Consider the following 19,395-nt stretch of genomic DNA (forward strand, 5'->3'; position numbering starts at 1 on the left):
AAACCCCAGCCACAACAATCAATTAGTGATGGCCTGACTGCTCCTGACACCTGTGCTGACTGCCCGCTTCTGAGAGCAGCAGGTTGTACAGGCACAGAGATATATTTAGCTTCCCACCTTGGGTGAGTTTGTAGCCCTCTGTAGAAGCTTGTTCTACAGTAAGAGTCCAAAGAATGAAATGACAGCTTTTCTGTATGCATTTCAAAACCATCCTGTGGAATCTGTTAAGCAGCTTTCTGGTGTAGAACAGAATATGGAGCATAGAAAGCAATAATTCACTATATTATAGAAGCAACATCCCCCTCTTGGCTCTGTTCCTAGACTAAGGCATCCTGTTTTTCTACAGGTTGCAATGCTTGCCTGCATTCCCATGTTACAGCCAAAAACTAATTTCTGGGTTTTAGATGTGTCCTTGGTGCGTGGGTCTGAGCAGAAGGACTGACAAAACCCTGTTCTCTATTGACTCCTGAGACTGGCTATCTGCAACAGTGCAGGCGCTGACTCAGGCTTTTCCCCACAACTGGCATCTCTCAATGCTTTGGCTTCGGCTGCAATCTTGTGACACGTCTAGCACAGACTCCCTGTGCCAGGTCATCTCTCCCCACCTCCCTAAATTTGTAGGAACATAAAAGTGTTGAGATGTCAATCCCCGATTCCTGTCAAATGCAGCTGATTTACCTTAAAGGCTCAGAAGTTACTTCTTGTGAAATAAGAAAGGGGAAAATGGTCAAACGTAAGTGGGGAGGGGAGCACGTGCTACAAACACAAATATTACTTATGAAATCAGGCCCAACAAGAACTAGATGAGAGTACATGATGGACAAGGGGTGAGGAACGGGACAAAACTGATATTTCAACCTTCCAATAAAAATAGATTAAAACTTCATGAGAAAGCTCTGAGCCATGAGTATGTCCACACAAAAAAAGGGGGTCTGCTGCACAGGAAAAGGATCCACAGTTGGACTGGTGAGTTTTGCACTAAATCTGCATAGTTAGGCTGATTGAAATGACCAACACAGAGTCAGGAATGGAAACTGACAGACTTCAGCAAACAATGTCGCTGTGACCTCAATGCCACTACAGCAGTGCATAACAAATGCTTGAGAGCACCTAACCCCCCCCTTCCTTCCATCCTTAACACATTTCCTTAACTGATGAGTCAGGGTGTTTTTTGACAGCAGTTTTGAGCAAGCACAAACTAATCACTGGCTTTCTCTAGCACTTTGGGCCACATTCTTTTCTTGTAAAACTCAGGGACTCCTGTTACCACACTAGGGTACTAGCTCAGCCTAAAAGCACAGTCTTACAGGATGCAATACCTCTGCAGACTGACAGAAAATTTGTAACAAATTATAGGGAATTACTCTAATTTCTGTTTCTTGTAACTGGGGAAGGGCTACTGCAAGGCATTTGGCCTGTACAGCTCCAGGAAGGCAGAAAAATGCCGTAACAGAAGTCTGAACAATCACACTTGGGAAGCTTTTACAGTGCTTGGAAGTTTCACCCCTATGACATGGCTACAGGAAAGCAGGTCTCAGGTCTTTGCCACTCAATTATACAACAGGCAGTTGTGCAGTTCCTAGCAAAGACAGTGTTATCCTACCATTTCCCCCCTCTCGCCAAGAAGACAACAACAGCCTCCATTTTGCCTTGTCTGCACACCAGGGATGCTTTAAAGTAAAATCCTTTACCTCACTGATTTCTCCAGAAGTTTTAGGAAACATCTGCCACCTTCAAGAAAAACAGGCCTTTTTGCAGAAGCAGTGAAGCAAAACCTAACGTGAATTGCCATCTGGGGACATGACCAACCTTCAGTTAAATGGAGGTCAGATTAGCAAGAGCTTTCTTGCAGTTCATTATAAAAATCAATGAAAGTCAGGCAGCAGCAGACAAAAACCCAGTAGAACAGTATCTCAGTCCCACCTTTTCCCCAACAAAAGCTGCACTGGGGTGGTGGAGATCTGAATCTCTACAGCTCCACCAAAAGCAGAGCTCACACATTAAACCCAAGAGCAGAATCTTCTTTGTCTGGTGCCCACAGAGGCTGGCATCAGATGTTACCCCATAAGAGCTGACAGGTCTGCATTTAGGCTGGCACTTGGCAGCAATATTAAGAGCCAAAACTTTTCTGTAAGAGCAGCAGATTTCCTGACCTGGAAGGTGCCAGTGAGAGGAGCAATGTCTGCAGAAATGGGAACTGCAGCTACCAGGTATGTGTGCCCTGCTCAGAGGCAGCAGAAAGTAGCTCTAATTGGAGCCACAGGCTTCCAGCCTGCTCTGTGGTGCATCAGTAGCTGTGTACACCACTGCAGGATGAACACCTCACCTACCACCACACAGCTTTGGGTGGGAAAGGGACTAGGAACCAGAGCTAACAGAGAAGTCAGGTTTATGAGGAAAAGACTTACAAAAGATCAGGTAAAGGGTGATCCTACATAACAGGAGTTAAAAAAAAGGGAGGGGAGGGTGAGAAACACAACCTGAAAAAGAAGTCAGATGGCAATTACCCCAATGAGACAAGGAGGTAAGAGGATCCTACCTCACAAGCTCTTCAGTGGGGCTCTGAAAAATCTCTCAGGCACTAGCCTATGATGGCCAAAAGAGAAAGAAGCAGGGAAAAGCATGTGAACACATGGCATGTGATGCTGCTTTGGCTGGCACCCATTTTAGAGCAGAAAAAGGATTCTTTGGAAGGCTTTTAAATTATTAAGTACAACATTATTCCAAAACCCTATAAAACCATCACTCTCTCTTTCCAGTATCTGCATGACCAGCCTCTTGCTGACCCATGCTGAATGGATCTGCAAGTGCTGAATGAACTGCAAGCATCTGTCAATTTCTGATGCTGATTAGATTAGACGCTGCCCTCAGAAAAGTCAGGACAGAGAATCCCTTTCTCACGACTTTGTTCTGTGGTTTTATTTCATTTCATTATATTGTTACCAATGCCTCTGTTTTCTCAGGGGCCAAACCAATTTTATTCCTCTTGATTTACTAGCATTTCTCAGTCATCTGTTCTCTTGCAACCCCACAGCATGGCACGACTACACAGCAAGAGAACTGGTGGTGCAATTCCCACCCTGCTTCATTTCCCTCTCTCTCACATACACTCACACATTTCACAAGATATATCTGCTCTTCCTGACAATTTTAGCTATAGCTGAAGGGAAGGAAAGACACTTTGAATAAAAATACCTCTATACAGAGAAAGGATTTGTCCTTGTTTCTCCAAGGTCTTCTCTAACTAGGATCCATGAAGAAGCATTCCACTGGATAAGAGAAGCACTATTACCTACCTCTGGCTGCTGTAGAAAAGGGGCTGGGGATTAACCAGAGCTTTGGTCTTTGACTAGCTGACACCCAACAGCTCATACATAAACCACTGCAAGATTTTCTTGCTTCCCTTGCAAAGAGATCCAAAAGCAAATGTAAAAAAGGCATACAGATGAAATCTACTTTAATATGACTGGTTGAGTTAGAAAAAGTACCCAAAAGAGGCATGTGGTTAACAATGTGCAAGGTAACAAAATCTGGATGTAAAATTCCTTGGCTGAGTCAGCTTGGTGCCAGCATGATACCCCCTAAGACTCTTCATCAGAACTTCACTGCTGGCATTTTTAGCCCCTCGTTATGCTCACTCTTAGCTTCTCTTAGACACTGTTATCCATGCTTCTTCCTTTGGTGAGGTTACCAGCTCATATTTTGTCTCCATGACTTGTCCTTTCACTGGGTGGAGAAACAGTTTCCTTACCAGGACACTCAGGAGAACTGTAGCCACCATATAGGCAAACCTGAGGGAAGAGGCAGGAGGAAAAAAAAAAAAAGATTAAAACCCTTGCTATGACGTAAATCTGCCAAAGAACAACTGCCAGCTTGGACAGATTGCCTCAGCAGTAACAGGAAGAGGCTGAAAGCACCTTCTCTCCTGTCTGCCACAGACACACACAAAGACCTCCTTCCCTGTGCTCACCTCAACTCCGGGCACTCCTGGCTTCCTGAAAAACCCAACAAGGAGAGATTTTTCATGGCTGATTCCTCATTGAATCTCTCCGGGTCAAACCTACAAAAGACAAAACACACTGAGGCTTTCTATGTGGGCACAGGATTCTTTCCCCAGGCACATGTGCGAACACACATGAGTAAAGAAACTGGCAACGAGATACTGAATCTCACTAATTTGCTCTCTCTAAATCATGCTAGGTAATTCCATACCCATACATGAAGGCAATTGTGCATCCACTCCATTGACATTCCCAGCTGCTCAGCTGTGTCCCAGCTTGGTCAAAATGCTGATAAACCGAGTTAGTGCAACACAGGGCTGGAACTAATATGCATTACCTCTCAGCAGTGGGTATTTAGCCTGAGTACACAGCTGAGCTGATGCTGCTACCTGCCCCCTATTCCCCTCCAGGGCACACACAATCTGATTTGTCATCTTTTCTCTCTCCCCGTGTCCCTTCCTCTATCACTTCCAAAAATACTTCCCTTTTCAACTTGCCCCTCACGCTTCTCTTCAAACAGCTGGTGTGTGTATGTCTATGGGCTGGGGGAGGGAAGCTGGTGACTCATTCAAGTGAGAAAAGTGGCTTCCAGCATTAGGATGGTGAAGGCTGTGAGAAAACTATTATCCAGGGCTGCCATGAGTTAAAACAAGAGTCCCATAATCACCTAACTACAGGGAGACTAATAAAATATAATTCAATTTAAATATATATATATATAGAAGAGCATTCAGGAAATTTGATGGATGGGAGTCAGTTCTCTTTCACTTTCAGCTAAATCTTCCTGCTTATACTTCAAGCCTTTGGCTAGCTGCCTGAACGTCCAAGATCTGCTTCTACCAAGGTGAAAAGGTATGTGGGTGCTGACCCTCAGTGAAAGCAGCATCAAACTTGCATTTCCCTGAACTGAAGAAGCAAATTAGAGAAGTTGTAATAGGAAAGAAAATGCATTTGCCTAACAAAGAAATAGGGAGGGCAAACAGCCACGCACAATATTTTTGTACACTGGGTAGCTAGATAAAAAGATCACAAAGAGCTAATCTCTCTCTGTCACTGAAATACACATCTACCTCAGGCTAAACCACAACCCCCTTCTCCTTGGAATAAACAGTGTTCATAGAAGTCCTCATGGTCCCTCCCACAAGGCCTCAGTAAACCCTTCCTAAACACAGTGCATGTCCTATCCTAGCGGGCAATCCCTGCCAAGACGCTTGTGAATCAGTGCATCAATGCCTGACCCTTTTGTAAGAGCTACACTTGCAGGAGAGGACAAGTGCTGTTCTAAAGGCTCTATTCTTTCTGCTAAATCTCAGCTGTCTGTTCTCTCTGTCTGGAATAACTGACCCACATTTTTTTCCCAGCCCAAGTGAAGCAAGTCAAATACATGTTAATATTTGCCACCTGGAGGCCACAGGAAGCTACAGCAATTTTTTCTTTAACCTCTGAAATGCTGGCCTGGATCTAGTTTTGTTTTCACAGACAGAAGAAATGAGGAAGCATTTCCCTTCCCCCTGGAAAAAATAAAACTTCAGACTGACATTTCCTCCTTTGCGTCATGATGACAAGCAGTGAGTCCAAAGCCATGCAAATCACTGTTTCTCTCTCACAGAAAATCTTAAAAAGAATTTACTGGCATTTGCCACAGAAGCTGCATGCGTGTGTTCACGCAAAAGTTGTTTTTTATTAAACTATTACACATACATGCACACGCAGAATGCAGCACGGGAGGATCGTGACTTGAACTGACCCAACATCCCACCCATGGAGACAAACAAACCAAGACCTTCATAAATTGATCTTCTTACAGACTCCCTTTCATCTCCAGGATCTGCATAAGGCAGGTCCTGCAGCCAAACAGGCTGTGCTCCAAGATCTAAAGAATATTAATTAAAACCCAAAAGGAATTTGTTGCAATAAAAGTCTTTGATTTTACGTACTTATATGGTGACAGCCAAGATGAACTATCCTGCAGCATCACACCAAGAGCATAAAGCACAAGTGTCTGCAAAGAAAATCCGGACACGTATGTCAGAGCAGAAAGAAATGCACAATTAAAGACATGTCTGGACAGCCCTGCTGGGTGACAATTATTCTGTAGACTACTCAGATTTACTAGGTGGATTAAAAAGATAATATGCTGTATTCATCTACAGATTTCCATAATCCATGCCCAGATGTTAGGATCTTAACTTCTAAGGCACATGCTGCAGCCGTTAGTAGAGAGGGTCTGATCGCATTCCTCTACTCTTGATGGCATGTGTGTATGGACTGTTTCATCCTCTGCAATGGAAAGTACCACACTGTGTGGGAAACATGGGTGATATGATCAGGCTTGAAATTTTGCTCTTTTATGCACAACTGAGTCCATAAGCCCCTTCAAAAGTTGAGTTGTCCCTGGTGGATGCAGAACTGGAAGCAAATTTGCTCAGCAGGAAAACATGAATCCCCAGAGCCTCTCCCACAGACGAACTGCAGGGCAGACTTTGAGCTGCTAAGGTTCAACTTCATCAGAAGAAATGGTCTTCCTGCCTCGCCCCTCCATGGGAAGAAAAGGAAATAGCAAATTCCCCTACAGGAAAGGAGAGTGACCTAGTGCTCTCAGTATGGCCCTACCTCTTTGGGGATAGTATGCTGGTCAACTCTGCCCTCCAGCTCCTGCAGCTGTGCAGCAACGGGAGTAAGCTTCGCCGTCCGCACTGTCTCACACAGAACTTGCCGACAGTATCTGCAATTGGTAAGATTTAGTCACTTTAACCCTCACAGAGAAAAGCTGGTCCATGTCCTTGTGGCAGCAAGGAGAGCTGAGTCACCTGCTGTATTGAGGGTCACAGTCTGCTCTTGGAGCTGTCTCAAGCCACACTGTGGCACTTCATTTTTTTTCTGGCAAGGAGTTCCAACATGCTTGAAAGCAGCATTAAATCTCATTGTCAGCTGTTAGGGAAGGTTATCAAAATCTCTCTTTGCCACACTTTTTTAACCAGATTTTAAACAAACAAAAAAAACTCTGCTAAAAAGGATGAACACACCAGCCCCCTTCCTGGACCTCTCATGCATACAAGAAGCAGCAAGAAACCCACATACTCAGTACTCCCCTACTGAAACTCTAACACTAGTCCAATACAAAATGCACACAGTTGCACCAACAAATGCAAAATACAATAAAGGTACATTGCTGATCAGTCATCATCCTCTAGCCCTTTGAAAAGATTATTCCCTGCTTTCTCTCTAAATATGTCTAACACAAATCTAATCACTAAAATGACTGATTACCTCTACTTTTGGAAAACTAGATCAGAAACAAGACAGTAAGCAAACAAACTGTGGCCTAACAGCCAGGGCATTGATTCTGTCCTCTCATTTGCTGATGAATCTAAAAGGCTTCCTACAGACACTCTGAAAAAAGCAGCCTGGTCCCCACATCTGGAAGCCCTTTAGCATATTCCCTCTGTGCTGCAAGTCAACTTGTGGTTCGATCCCTTCCAGACAAAAAGAAGGGAGTAGCTTTTGGATGCCTTCTTCTGGCCCAGTCTAGGCTGGACGTCAGGCTCCCGCACATGAAGCCTCTGTCCCCACCACATGAAGCAACCTTCCTCTGCTGTTCCTTCCATGGGACCCACCTGAGCTGCTCGATTTTCTCATGTGTAATTGGTCCCTTCCCCAGAACACGATCCATCTCCTTGTAGAGATTCTGCTGAATATCTTCTGAGGTTGTCAGGAAATAGACTGCCCAGGTACACACTGGGGAAGAAATCAAGACAAGACTGGACCCACAAGATTCAAGCCTTTACAAACTGCATTCAGTTTTCTTACTTTCTGTATTTGCAACATTACTTCTTTACCCAGAAAAGAGTGATCTCTGTTCACAGCAGGCTCTACTGATTCTGCATTCAGTGGCAGGAGTAGAGACCCTAAAATTCTTTCCAATGCTATGAGGAGTTTGGGGAACTGTGCAGTGAGCCACTCCCCCTCACAGTTCTGGGGAAGGGACCACACAGCCCCACAGCCCTGGGGAACCAGGGTTATCAGACAAACCATGCAAATGAAAGGCTGGTTTGTCCAAAGCATCAGAAAAAATCCCTTATTTGGGTGGCTTCCCCAGCATATCTCAGGCAAGTACTGATGTCAGCCAGCATCTGGGGCTCCAGTACAGCTCTCTGCAGCAGGCTGGCCAGCGCTCGTCTCCCTTACATCTTTTTGTGAGGTACCTGACAAAAAATATCTTCAATATCAAAGTGAAAAAGAAACCTTGCATAAGAAATAAGCATGGAAGACGCAGTTTCTCTAAAGCTACAAGGGAATGTTTCTACCAGTCCGAACCATCTATTAATGAGAACTATCTGGAATCCCTGAGGATTTAAGCCCCTTAAAATTAGAGTATTCCTGGAGTACTTGGAGAGGATATTCTCTGGGGAGAGTTTTATCATAGTTACCAAATTTACTCTGCACATTTTTTAACACCCAGCTGCACCTGAGAGGTTTTCTTTGGAGTCCCAGCTCTACTGGCTGAGATACAGCACTTGATAATCATCAAAGTAGCTCCTTTGAAAGACTTCCACACATGGAACACACCTATCCTACAGAAATTCAAAGCAGCCAGTCAGATTCCAGCACTCTGCCTTAATTTCCCTTCCATGTGCCAGAACCTATTGTATAACATGATCTTTGTGGCTTATATCTCCTGGTGGTTTTTCATCAGATTTAGCATCAGCTGGCTCAGGTTAGAGTGCAAGCGAAACGCAATGGGAAGAAATTCTAAGGTTCACCAAAAGACTGGGAAGGCTGTCAAACAGCTTAGTTTCAGCTCACTAGCTGTGAATCTGTGTCAAGAGTCTGATGTAAAAATTACCCTCTTCTATACACCTATAGCTCAGGAGAAAGAGAATGATGAATATAATTCTTTATTAGCCTAGAATAAGTGTCATGTCATCACACACAGTTTTAGACAGCTAAATGTAAGGATGAAAAGTTACCTACAATCAGTACTTACAGTTAGCAGTGATTATGCATCCTGCCAAGGAGAAAATCATTGTATCTTCTAGAATCTAGGAAATAAAATCTACTTCAGAGAATGAAGATCATAAGACCATAAAGATAAAAAAGAAATGGCACATTCTCCACTCAAGCACATGAAATCCCTTTAGTGTAGAGAGCAGGAAATATATCTAGAAGACATAGAATGAACTCCCTATAGAACTTCCACTGGAATGGTACATAAGACATGCCTAATATTAACATACTTCTGGTTTATAAAAATAGCAATGAAGCAGTGGCAAGGAAAGCTACCTAAGTCTAATGCAATTAAACATTGTAGGAGTGGAAAAAAAGAGCAAGAAACGCTGCCTTAGTAAGAAATCTGACTTAATACAAAAACTTAAATCAATCAAAGGTTGAAATGTAATGACCTGCCCATCGAGCAAAACTCCATCACTGTGTCATGATATAAAAGCTTCACAGACCTGCTGGTCACTCAGGTTCCCTTGCAGCAAGGTGTCTATAAAGACGTGCCTGTTGAATGATCTGCCTCGGCGTTCCTTTGTAACTTTCCTTAAGGTGGATTCCATCTCCAACAGAGCTGTGGAAGCAAAATGAAATGTTTTGGTTTTTTTTAATGTGGTCATCCTGATTGCTGCAGAGAAGCAAATCCATCTCCCCAAGCAGATTTTCAGACCAGCTGTCCCTGCTGGGCTCACGTACAGAAGCAGCCTCTGTTACACATTACTGTGAATTTGGAAGGTGGTATCTTCAATTTAGTTGAAAATGTAGAAACCAAGTAAGACAGGTTGACTATAAAAAGCCGCCCTTACAGGTATGACTGAGACATGTAATCTATGAGCTGAAATCATGTAAGGGGCATTCAAATAAGAGTTAGTGTTTAACCATCAGAGAACGTGATTAATCAGCCCCATATAAAATAATGGTTGAGGCAGATACCACCAGCTGCATGGGCTTTAGAGTTATAATTACTAAAGTGTGACAGCACCTCCAGCCACTGACGCTGTCCCTTTTGGTAGGGGTTCTACAAGCATAGTGCAAGAGGATGGTTCTGTGCTGAAGAGTCTGCACAGAGAGAGAGAAGAAGGTGGGGAAAACACAGGATTGTTTTGGCACAAAGAGCCACGTATCTGGAGATATTTGGGTGCCTAACTCCTGGTTGATGTTGTGGGATCTAGGGGGAGTTAGGGACCTAGATGCCATCTGCTGTCTGATTTAAATGACCTCCTCAAGACTACCCAGGAAATGTAGAGCACAAGTTGGATCTGAAACTAAATTCACCAAGGCCCAATTCAGCCCTTTTATCTTAGAACTACCTCTCCTCCCTCCTCTCCACACAGGAAGGCCAGCAACACTTAAACACCAAGCCTCACTATCTGGAGTTTGTAAAATTGTGTCCAATGTATCGTACTGCTACAACTCAGGAAGGGTCCTGAACAAGTGCCCATGGGAGAGGTTCATTTTAATGGGGCAGTAGTTGTCCTCAGGTTCTGAAATCCACAGAACTAGCAACATAAAGAAGGAAACACTGGGACTGGAGGATTTACAAGCAAATCCTTAGTTCTAGATACAAGCTGATTTTTTTTTAACATCTTATCAATCAATACACAAAGGATTAACTAGTAACAACAAAAAAGATGGAATAACTGAAAAATAAAATAACTTACTGTGAAATAATGAGAAATAAAAGCACTGCCACAATAGACCTGAAAATCATGTTACCTTGAAACAGCACATCAGAGGCTATCACATGAAAGGTATCCAACAAATACCTAAAATATCAAAAAAAAAAATAACCTCTGTACTTGTGCCTTGTGAGTGACTGGCAGTGCATTCATCAGATGCTGCATCTTAAGAATGATCATACAGGTCAAATCAAATGGCTCCTTCTGTCTCCACAGTTGCCTGCCTCCAAAAGAGGTCAAAAGTGGGTGCTTGGAAACAGAATAGGAAGGGAGCAAGCAAACCACAGTACTTCCCAGGATCCTCTAGCAGTCCAGACTGGACAGATCCTAGAACTAGACCTGGAACTACAGTTCTACTCCTATAAACTTCTTGCACAATAGCAGACGTCACTCAATTCCAAAACAATGATCTTATGTGAGAGTAAGGAGAATACATCTGGTAGCTTACGGTATGATGACCAACTCTGCAGAAAAGCCAAAAGAGCTTGGCAAATTAAGTGCTTCTATACACTAGCTAACTCTAAGTATTAATCAGAGTGGGAAGAAGATCATGATTTTGGGAAGAACCTACCATCTTCATAGAGCTTCTTCCTAGTCATGTTTTTGTCAAGGGACCCATCCAAGAAACCTTTCCCAATCTCTGACCAGATCTGAAAGAAAGACAGAGAGAAGAGCACCATCACTCACCACAGGCTGAGACTGCTGGCACTCTTCTGATCTTTCCTATTCAGGAAATTGAAAACACCAAATAAAAGAAAGACTTCCTCTGAATATGGAACTGTTCTCCTCTTTAGGACACCATATCCCATTCCAGATATTACATCTATGATAGCTGAAACTGAGTTGAAATGAAACAACTGCAATTACAACTGCAGGGGAAAAGGCATCGGAATCTTCAATGGGAAATGGAACTGTTTCTTTCTGACCCTATCATCAGCAGTTTTAACATCCTCAGATGAAGATACAGCTTGGGACCTCCTCAGACTTTTCCTTTCTCCACAATGTCACATAGCATTCAGAAGATCTTTGAAAAGTTCCACTGGCAGCCCCAGTAGAGTTTAACTAACTTAGGGACCAAACAGCTCTCAATTGCTATTGGATCTAGGTTACTGATCCAAACAGACCCTTCAGAAACACCTTAGACTAATGACAGCAGGATTAACAGTAGGATCTTTTTTATGCTCCATCCCTGGCAGTGTTCAAGGCCAGGTTGGACGAAGCCTTGGGTGACATGGTTTAGTGTGAGGTGTCCCTGCCCATGGCAGGGGGGTTGGAACTAGATGATCTTAAGGTCCTTTCCAACCCTAACTATTCTGTGATTCTATGATTCTACAGTTTAATCCTGGGACAACTGAGGCAGAGCCTTTAAGCTCTTAACATCAATGTTGAAGTCTTTGCAGTAGCTCGAACTAAACTGTACACTGACACAAGCTGTGTGCTATTGGCATGGAAAAATGCAACAGGAAATATCCTGGATCTTTGTGACACTTACTGCATCATGGTACCTGCGGAATTGGATGACTTCCCCATCGTCTTCAAAGCTGCTGCCCATAGCTGTCTGCGTGACAGACTTCATGGCAAAGCCCAGCATGTGCTGGCAGAGTGGCACATGTTGTGCCTCAGGGAAGGAGAGCCATTTGGCTAGCAACTCTTCTGACAGCTTGAGAGGGAAGGAACCATTAGTTGGCAGCAGCAGCATCAGCAGCCTATTTACCAAACACACCCTGGAGACATTCCCACCCAGTTCTTAAGGCAGACCACAATTTCAAGGCTATGGCATGAAGTTACATTCTTTCTTGGGTTTCCTTCCACTGTTAATTTAAACAGTAACATTTTAGCCTCGTATCTTTGGCCTCAAGGTTTTCCCCCAACAAGGCATGGCTGTCCTCATCTCTTGTCCCCTTTGTCACAAAAGAAACCTTAAACTCTTGAATTCTAACAGCTCCAGATAGGAAAACATATTCTGGCTGCTGGACTGAGTCAACAGAATAGCACTTCGCCTGTCTGTGGACCCAGTAGGTGGTTCTTTGCTCCTCCCTCCTGGCCTGGGAAATAAATCTAGAATCCAAATTCTCCAGTATATTTAACTGCATCTGGCACCTTGGCATAAAAAAAAATCACTAAGATCAGCCCTTCCCCCTAACTTACTGGAGCTAAGAGAAACATTCACACCGTGCTTGAATGGGCAGAGGCTGTTCACTGTCTCAGATGTTTATAGTCCTAGCATTAATTTGAATGCAGGTCCCTTATCCTAGCGATCATTGTCACTAAACTTTCCTGTGAACCTGTACAAAGACAGTTACATACCTTCTGGATGAGAGCACAATTACTCTGCAAGGCCTTGGTCACACCATTTTCATACAGCTTTCTCCTCATGTGACTCTCTCCTGTATCCCTATTCAGGCTGGACTGGTACCTCAAGAGGGACTTTAGCATTGTCTCAAAGGGATCCACTGAAAACAGATAAAGGAAACACCATCTGAAAGTGAGTCACACAACACAGGGATGATGAAAACAGCAACCTCTTTAATCAGGCACTGCTACTTCTGGCCAGTGAGGAAGGCATGGCTCCTTCCCCCAGGAACAGCTTCTTCAAGGTGTCAAGCTTCTCTTGCTCAGTGTGGGCTGGAACCTCATAAGATCTCTGTGCCAGGGTACCATCCCTCCTGCAGAGGCTGCATGCTAGCTCTACCAAGTAACTCTTTAGTAATAATGCCTGGGAAGCTTGTTCCAGTTCCCAGCTAGCTGTGCCACTGACCTGGTGACAACAGTGAGCATGGCAATGCCCCTTTCCCTTCTCATCCAGACTCATCTGCAGCCCCTTAGCACATTCCCCCTTGACATCTGCTGCATCCTCCTGCCCTGACCATGGCTGTGCACTCAGGATATATCAGCTTGCATGAGATACTTCACCAGAAGTTGCTCTCTGCACTCCTTACCTCACTTCACAGCCCCAGCAAACCTCATCTGACACCCTACTGCTCTGCATGATTTCTCTTGTATGCAGAGTTCTCTGCTTAAGAGCCCTTCTCAAACTAACACCTACCTCTCTCAGCCAGGGCTGCCTCCAGCAGAGAAGCTCTTACAGAAAACAGTACCCTTCTAAGCTACAGAACGCTTTCTACTGCTAATCACCTTACTTTCCATTTTCCTTCCATACAGACACAAGCATGTGTCTCAGCATATAGACACAAACACGTATCTTCTATTATTCATATCCATGGCGCACTTCAGTACGATTTTTAACTCTGAATTTCATCACCATCATCAATTTGCTGAATTAGGTGTTAATACAAAACTGTGCAATAAAGTATGGTCTGTGTTTTTCCCTCCCTATAAACTTTTCTGTGGGTCTTGCAGAGCTGACAGAATCTTTAAGGAACTACTTGGAAGCAACAATCAAGGAGGGTTTCAAGAGGAGTGTTTTCACTGTTTACCACAATCTATTATTTCTCCCAGATGCAGAGTGAAACCTCTGGAGCATCAGAAAACATCAAGGCTGGGACTCGGTAGTACCAACTGTGGATGTATCTAGGATTCCCTGTGGATATATCTAGGATTCCCAGCAGAGATTCAGGGACTCATTACGCTACTGGACATACAAGAAGAGACAATTCCCACCTGCAGAGGACTTACTACCCAGTGACACAAAGAAGCTAACGAAACCAGAAAGCACGAACATGGCAAACTTTCCTAAATGCTTTTCTCTCACATAATTTGCCTTCCAATGTTTTTAAGCTCTGGATCTTACACCCTTTCTCACTTTGAGTGACAAGGAGTATGTGTATGTGTCGTTTGGCACAGCAGATGGTACCTGAGGTTCTCCACGTGGAGCAGGCTGTTACGTGACTCTAGCTGCTGCTGACAATTCCTCCTCCAAGGTACTTTGCCATGGAGTGGTGGCTGCTGCTATTCATGCGACAGCTCTCTGCTGACTGGCCCTGGTAGAGCTAGGCACAGTACCAAAGTAGCCAGAAAGACCACATGGCTGGTGGTAAAGCCCACACAGTGAATCTGGCAAGCAGAGGCATTTGGAGAAGCCAGAGGATGCTTAGCACAGTCACCTGCAGAAACTGCGGTTCTCCTGGTGCATACGGAAGAAACCTGCTGGATCAGCCATAAGCTCCACTTTTTTCTCCCCTGTCCCTAGTGCAAACTGGCAGTCCCACACCACTGGTCCACTCAGTGTTGTGACCTCAGTACTGCAGAGCCCAGTCTGTCCTTTGCTCAGGGCTGGCCATACCTCACAGGATTTGAGAAACTACTATTTCTCTGCAGCTGCAGGAGGCTAGTGACTCCACAAGGTGCAAATTGCTTCTTGAGACAGAGCTCTGGCTTGCCAGTACTTCAACTGACTTCTTTCTTTGTTCTTGTCTTGAAAACATCTCTAGGGTTATGTTTTCAGTCCTCATATTGAAATTTTGACCGTACTTTCCACTTACAAGGAGATCTCTCTCATCCCAAGAACCTCAGAGCAATGTCCTGGACACCACTGTAAGTAAATAGGGAGAAAAAATAACTCTGGATAGTCAAGATAGATGCCAAACAGAACTGAACATCAGAGATGGAAAGGACATCTGAAGCTGCACAGTACAAATGCACAGGCTAGGACTCATAACTCCATCTACAGCATCCAGTGTGCTTCAGGTTCATTGTCCCAACCCAAAAGGCAATATTGACTCATGGGAGTTTCCCAAGTGGGTGTCTGAACACACTTCTGCTGCTGATCCTGAACTAGTCCCCCTGTTCACATTCATACCCTTCCCAGGCCTGGACTACTTCCCCTTAGCCTCTTATAGGAATCACTGGTATCAGCAGCAAAGTTTTACTTCCTTTGAATTCTCTTTGCAAATTAATCTCAGCCAAGCTTTAAGAAGCTATGAAAACATACCAACTTCAAACACTGCTTTAAGCATGAGGGGAAACAGTCTCCTGGCATTGGGAACCTTTTAATAACTGTGAATACAATTAGTCCCACTTCAAGGCTCTCACAAAAGGTGCACTATCAGCACCTCTCTCTCACTTTCTCTCTCCAAGAAGTTTGGTCATATCAGACTTCTTGGAGAGAGACACACAGGAGATGCTATGCTACTTGAAGTCAAACCCTACACCTCAAACTTGGAAACCAACAAGCAGGCATCTATAAAGAGCAGCTCTGCCCTCAGCTACCCCATCAAACTGAGGAGGAGTCACATGGCAAGGGTTTTCAGGTGGCACTGAAGATTCAGGAGTTGGAGAGTCCACAGTGGCTGTCTCCTGCTCCACAGCAGTCTGTGCTCAGAAGAATCACAGAACAGTTTGGGTTGGAAGGGACACCTTCACCTAGTTCCCACCCCCTGCCACAGGCAGGGGCACCTTCCACTAGACCAGGTTGCTCAAAGCCCCATACAGCCTGGCCTTCCAGGGATGGGGCAGCCACAGTTACTCTGGGCAACCTGTTCTAGTGTCTCACCACCCACACAGTAAAGAACTTTTTCCTAATGTCTAATGTAAATCCACCCTCTCTCAGTTGAAAGCCATTCTCCCTTGTCCTGTCACTATGTGCCCTTGTATGAAGTCCCTCTCCAGCATTCTCATAAGCCCCCTTTAGGTACTGGAAGGCTGCTTATCAGGTCCCCTTGGAGCAAATGATACAGAAAGTGTTTTGCTAGAGCCGCTTAGCTACTACTGTGCCCCTTTATACTTCAAAGCTCCAGGAAAAGTAATCAAAGATTCCTCACCTCTAAAAAAGTTTGAGCACTTTTGACAAGTATCAGTGCTAAACAGGAAGTATTGATACAACATCACTGCTTTTTCAAGTCTGAGTTCAGTACAGCTCATGAGAGCCCTTCTTAAGCCTGCTGCTGCTGCCTTTATGAGGATGCGCCCCATAAGCTTTGCCTTCTGCTGAGCTGAACACACTTCCCCTGGTTCCTCCTGCTTGACATGCTCCCACCTTCCCTAAGAGCACATGCAGCCTTTCTTTACATTTGCTTTATTCAAAATCATGCCTGCGTAGAGTCAGAGCCATACACAGGGTTCCAGGTCTGGCTCATGTTCATCTTGTATAATAGCTGAGATGTTTTCTTCTCTCTACAGAAAATACATGACTTAACATACCCTTCTCTTTTTTTCCATCCTGCAGGCAATTAATGCAGCCTGCTTTTGCTCCTCCCCTTCCTGTTTCTGCTACCCCAGGCTCAAGGTTACCCATCTCACTCCTTTTCCCTGTACTGACAAGGGGTCTCAGTGTGATGCGATCAAGGCAGACTGCTAACATAAGTGGGAGTATTTCACCTCCCCAGCACAGCATTTCACTTTCCCAACACACTCCAGCCTTGCTTCCTCTTCCACTTCTCATATCCCATTACCTCCAGCTTCAGTGACAACTCAAGCGGTATCCAAGCAAATTCTGAACCAAAACCCTGACAGAAACACAGTTCTATCACTTTCAATGTCTGTTAGTCTAATTATCAAAGAAGTAAGGCATGCATTTCCTATTTATCCCCATCCTTAAAAAATGCTCAGTCCTTAGCATAGCAGGACACTGGACTAGCCTGTAGCTGCTTAGGTCACTTCATTTCCCACATTTAAGTCCAGGAACTTTATTTAGTTTTCCCTAGTATTTTGGCACTCCCAAATTCAGAACACTTCAGGGAACCTGCCAGCTCAGAGGCCTGTCACCACTCCTGGGACTGTCTGCTCAATTTCCCTCAAACTCGCTTGAGTTCATTCAGATCTTTCAGGGTGAGTTTCCACCTTCTGGAGTGGCACTGCTATCTACTGTGACTTGCTGATCTTTGTTAACTCCCACTCCTTCCCCAGATTGTCACCATTTTGTTCAAGTATGTCATGCAACTACACAAGAAGCTTACCCATCACAACCCCAGCATAAAGCAATGATGAGATACCTGCCTGTGCCTAAAGACAGACTACAGGAACAGGTCAAAGACTGCAACCAGCACGTCAGTCAACCTTTTAGATGAAAACTGGAAAAATAAGAGGTTAAGCCCAAACAGAAACTGAGTTAACATGGTGTCTGTGATCACCTTAGGCCAAAAACCACACACCTGAGAGGCTCACACCATAAATTAAAACACTCTCCCAGGACTATGATGGTCTACTCAGCTACCAGCACCACTCACCACTTCTGAGACTAGAAGCTCATTTAAGGTTTCCAACACAAAATTCTGCCCACCAAAATAAAATGAAAGTTAAAGAACTTCTTCAAATAATACTTCAAACCTCAGACTGAACCGTACAACGAGGCTATCACAAACTAGCACAGCTGCTTCCAGACTTAATTTAGCAAAACTCCCCCTCTTAAATTGTATTTCAAGCTGCTTTTAAAATGTATGTCAAGTAGTTACAGGATCTTCATCTTGCTGTTTCAAGCAATGTTAACGAGCATGATGCTTTTCATAAACATTCGCCTGTAAGGAGATGGTAAAAGACACAAGCATAATAACTTCTTGACAGCCACTGAACAGCAGCAACTCTTGGTCATGGATATTCAAGTCCAGTAAGCAGGACCAAAGCCATACCTGAACCACCATGTCCGCTTCAAACTAAGTCTTACTTTCTTTCTGCTTAGAATGAAACCTTAATTTCCTTTGACATGGGATGCCCAGCAAGGCCAGAAGTAACAAATGGACTCAAAGACAAAGTAAAGAACACTTACACAACCGGTTGGGGTTAATATGTTGTTTCAGGAGATCAATGGAGCCAAGGCTGACAACAAGACGCCTTCCAAACCAGAAAGAGACCAATGGGCCATATTTCTCATGAAGGTTCACCAGGAACTCATGCAAACTCCTGCTGGCAATGATATCTGGAAGGTTGCCGTCCCTGAAGAACAGAAAGTGTGTATCTGGTCATGAACCGCATCCTCTGTCAAAGCTGAACTTGATCGATGCGGAGCTGGAAACTACTTACTTTTCATCAGTTGGAGCCAGCCCAGGGATACCTGATGCTTGCCTCGATGCCTGGAGTAAAAGGAAATGTATCACTCTCCTCGAACGTAAGATTTTATACAAGTCCCGCAGTTTTCCAGCAGGAGAGCTGGATTCTCCACATCAATACTGCTGCACTACTTACAAACATTAACCAAATGTTAGATAAGTTACATCTTCAGGCCTCAAACCTGCTAAGGCTGATGAAGCCAACCGTGTGTGCCTGTTCCTGCTGGCTAAACCAGCGCTATTCACCCGGTCAGAGGAAAGATCCCCGCACAAAGATTTAGAGGGTTAGGTTTGCAATACAGATCTTACACCCAGATTTTGCCCTGGGGAGCCGCACAGTGCAGCACTGCGAGGTGAGCAGACAAAGCCTTTCTAAGAGGGATTCACACAGAACGTGGCCGGGCCGCCTTGCACAACAGCCTGCCGCCGGCACCAGCCACTTCCACGGCAGGACCTGGGCCCCAGGGCACGACCACGGTGGGCCCGAAACCCCATCGAAGCCCAGATGTGGAAGGGGCCAGGAGCGCACGGAGAGCGGAGGCGGCTCGGCCTCAAGGCCGCTGCCTGCCTGCCTGAGGCGGGGACCGGGCCGTGCGCCCTCCCTTCCCACTGCCGGCAGCATTACCGGGTAGAGGTAGAGCACGGCGCCCACCAGGATGAGCAGGAAAGTGACGGCGAAGATAGCGAAGTCCAGCATGGCCAGGGCAGGCCGGGCCGGGGCGGCAGCGGGAACGGCAGCCGAGCCCCACCTCAAAGGCCGCCGGCGGGGCAGGAAGG

General features: G+C 44.9%; 1 protein-coding gene across 1 annotated transcript; it reads right to left on the minus strand.

Moving 5' to 3' along the window:
- Positions 1-3,440: 3,440 nt before the first annotated feature.
- LOC133225909 (cytochrome P450 20A1) lies at positions 3,441-19,395 on the minus strand. The gene is made up of 13 exons (XM_061378860.1): positions 19,244-19,395; positions 18,593-18,642; positions 18,339-18,505; positions 12,986-13,131; positions 12,171-12,338; positions 11,250-11,328; positions 9,458-9,573; positions 8,989-9,043; positions 7,619-7,739; positions 6,615-6,726; positions 5,939-6,003; positions 3,971-4,060; positions 3,441-3,791 (listed from the first exon to the last, which is right to left on the minus strand). The coding sequence occupies exons 1-13, from the start codon at positions 19,313-19,315 to the stop codon at positions 3,641-3,643; spliced, it is 1,392 nt and encodes a 463-aa protein (XP_061234844.1). The 5' UTR covers positions 19,316-19,395; the 3' UTR covers positions 3,441-3,640.

The sequence above is a fragment of the Neopsephotus bourkii genome, unplaced genomic scaffold (genome assembly GCF_033783945.1).
Source record: "Neopsephotus bourkii isolate Nb327-2 ecotype Australia unplaced genomic scaffold, CSIRO-AGI_Nbou_v1 NB_196, whole genome shotgun sequence".
Taxonomy (NCBI): domain Eukaryota; kingdom Metazoa; phylum Chordata; class Aves; order Psittaciformes; family Psittacidae; genus Neopsephotus; species Neopsephotus bourkii.